Source organism: Leuciscus leuciscus (assembly GCF_965113295.1).
Source record: "Leuciscus leuciscus genome assembly, chromosome: 8".
Classification (NCBI taxonomy): domain Eukaryota; kingdom Metazoa; phylum Chordata; class Actinopteri; order Cypriniformes; family Leuciscidae; genus Leuciscus; species Leuciscus leuciscus.
The window spans coordinates 3,773,067-3,776,193 of record NC_138732.1 but is presented as its reverse complement, the minus strand read 5'-3'; the positions used below and the strand labels follow the sequence as shown (position 1 = coordinate 3,776,193).

The 3,127-nt window shown below is 41.4% G+C and overlaps 1 protein-coding gene across 1 annotated transcript in view; it reads right to left on the bottom strand.

Annotated features, from left to right (window-relative positions):
- Positions 1-802: 802 nt before the first annotated feature.
- The window catches only part of adra2da (adrenergic, alpha-2D-, receptor a), a 2,420-nt gene continuing 95 nt past the window's right edge, over positions 803-3,127 (bottom strand). Inside the window, exon 1 of the mRNA XM_082178506.1 lies at positions 803-3,127. This exon is cut by the window's right edge and continues 95 nt beyond it. Within this exon, the coding sequence (XP_082034632.1) occupies positions 1,715-2,929 (1,215 nt within the window). The 5' untranslated portion in view covers positions 2,930-3,127 and the 3' untranslated portion in view covers positions 803-1,714.

Genomic DNA, 3,127 nt, shown 5'->3' with positions numbered 1-3,127 from the left:
TCTCTCTCTCTCTCTCTCTCTGTGTGTGTGTGTGTTTTACAACAAGTCATTTAGGTTTCTTATAGTCAATAAGAGCCTTTAATAGAGTTATGGCAAAGCTGCTCTTAGTCACCATTGACAGCCCTTATAAGCCTCTGTTTCCCACAGATAGAAGAGACCGAGGTTAGCTGTATTTCTATAGAATATTTCTGAGGTCAGGTTTTAGTGCGTATAGACACAAATCCTAATGTCTGGAGTGCAAAAAAGCTACATGTACGCCATTATTTCCCAGAAAGAGAGAGAAAAAGATGACATTTATAGCAATAGGCTTTTTAGCCAAATCTAAACTCTAAACAATTCATTAAAGAATATACCTATTTCTGTTTTGTGCAATAAAAATATTTTACAAAAGAACACATTTAAAATATGACAACTTGCCCCAAACTGCCTTTTACCTGAAAGCACAATTCACTCCTGGTTTTATTGTTCACCTGTTAAATTTAAAGATGTACTAATTTAAGGCAGTTTTGAAGGCGCTTAAAATCAACATACAAAGTATAATTGGCCCTTTGCCTCATGATGTCACAGTTACTGAGATATAGCCCTTGTGACAACTAGCCCCGGTCTCCTATAATAAGATTTTCTAAATGGGAGTTTTAATACAATAACCACAGAATTATCCAGAAAACTAAAATTTTAAGTAATATTCTTTCCACCTTTTACTAATGAGTGAAATAATTTATCAAGTACTTCCATTTAATAAACATTAAATCAATTAGAGGATTCGTTCGCATTTGACGTTATAGAATTTAAAAGTCTAAACTGTATGAAAAATATACAGTACAATTTAATATTTAATGTCCTTTTTTTTACATTTATACATTTTATAGGCTGTATTTACAGGGAGTTTTGATAACATGTAAGTCAATTATTTCTCATTTAATATATACAAACATTATGTACATCAGTGGCACCAAGAACACGAGAGTTGCACTTAAAAATGTCTGAATGCCATTGCATTAGGAAAAGCAGTCAAACCAGGTGGCATATTTTAAAGAAATATAGCTTAGTTGGGGTTTAAATGACAAAATAATAGATATACTGTGAGCTGACTTTACATAAAACCACCCAAACACCAGTTTATTAAAAGACATTGAGTGTTTCTTCAGCTATGGGCACTTAAGACACATAAAACATTTTGTATAAATCTTAATGGAACAAGGGAATGGACCATTTAGCTTATGTGATTCGTATTCGTAAATTAATATATTTTTATAATACGAATTACATAAACTAAATGGTCCATTCCCTTGTTCCATTAAGATGTTTTATTAAGCTCAAGTTCTCATTTAAAATTCTTAATAAAACATAATATGAATAATTGGTAAAGATTATTCAATTCGATGGGATTTTACTATAAATCTTTGAAACCTAAAAAGGTTTAAATATTTTTTTCAGGAGTGAACCTGGATATTTCGCTATTTGTGAGCACATTGAGAATCCAATATTTTATTAAATATTATGTTATATAATATTTTACATGCATTAAAACGCATTTGAAAAGAACCAAAATAAAAAGACTTGTTGAATGGTTTCCAAGACTGTTATGAGTGAGTGATGCCCATGGCTGAAGAAACACTTAATTGCATAAAAAGAATACGGCCATATTTATTTAGCAGATTCCACTTGGTTTGCTGTCATTCCCACATTTAAATCGTGTCCGAACACGAGTCTCTCAGGTGCGTTGCGTCGTCGAGCAAATGATTTTCTTAATAGACTTTCTAAAGTCCCTGTTGAAAATCGTGTAAATGATGGGATTGACCGAGCTATTACAGTATCCGATCCAGAAGAAGAGTTTGAACAGTGCGTCGGGCGGCACGCATCTGTCCCCACAGATGGCCTGGAGACTGTAGGTGAAGAAGAACGGGAACCAGCAGAGGACAAACACCCCCATCACCACAGCCAGCACGAAGGTGAAGCGCTTCTCCCGCATCTGAGCCACTTTGGTTTTGGACACCACCGCGAGCTGTTTGCTGCTCTGTTCCTGATGGGAAGCCCAGGAGATCCTGCAAGTCCTTTGCGCGCAGGAGCGCGCGCCGTCCACCTTGCGCTTGGAGAAGCGCGAGCTCTTGTGTTTGCTGTCCGAAGTCGCGCTTTCCTCCAGGTCGATATCATCCAACTCCTCCTGTCCCTGGTTGCTCTCCGAGCTGTTGCTGCTCGGAGACTCCTTCTCAAACTTCGCTTTACGCACAAAGCACGTCTCGGATTGCGAAGGCTGCCTCTCCAACCCGTTCTTCGCCACGAATACGGTGGACGAGCGCTGTTTGGCGACGCGGTATATTTTACAGTACACCGTGATCATGATGAACCCCGGCGCGAAAAACGACACGACGCACGAGGAGAGGATGTACCAGGTCTCGTCGTTGATTAAACACTCCGTCTCGTTGTGTTTGGTCATGATGAGGGGTGGGAATGAGATGACGGCTGAAATGACCCACACCACCGCGATCATGGTTTTAATGCGCTTTGGTGTTCTCTTTAAGTTGTAGCTCACCGCTTTGGTGACGGACCAGTACCTATCCAAGCTGATGGCGCACAGGTGCACGATGGATGATGTGCAGAACAGAACATCCAGAGCCAGGTAAAACGCGCACCAGGTGCTGCCGAAGTACCACTGTCCCATGACCTCGTTGGCGAGTGAAAACGGGATCACGAGTGTGGCCACGAGGATGTCCGCGCACGCGAGAGACACGAGGAAGAGGTTCTGTGGCGCGCGGAGCGCGCGGCTGGTCAGAACCGCAACGATAACCAAAACGTTCCCAACGATGGTGACCAGGATGATGATGGAGACCACGAGGATGATGAACGCGGCGGCCGTGTCCGTGTACGGCCATTGTTTTGAGGTGATGTTTCTGGTGTCCTCCGTTGCATTGGACTGAGTCACATCCATGCTGAGTCCATCTTTCTCACAGTCAGGTTAGTGTTTCCAGTTAGGTGGTGTCACCAATGCACTGATGTAATGACACGAGAAAAACTTGAGCTGTCACTGCGCTCTGCGGACGAGATCGTCTCATGCTTGCGAGATTAAAGCTGTTCATCGCGCACGCAAAGACTTTTTAAAATCCCTCACGGTTTCGATACGGAGAAA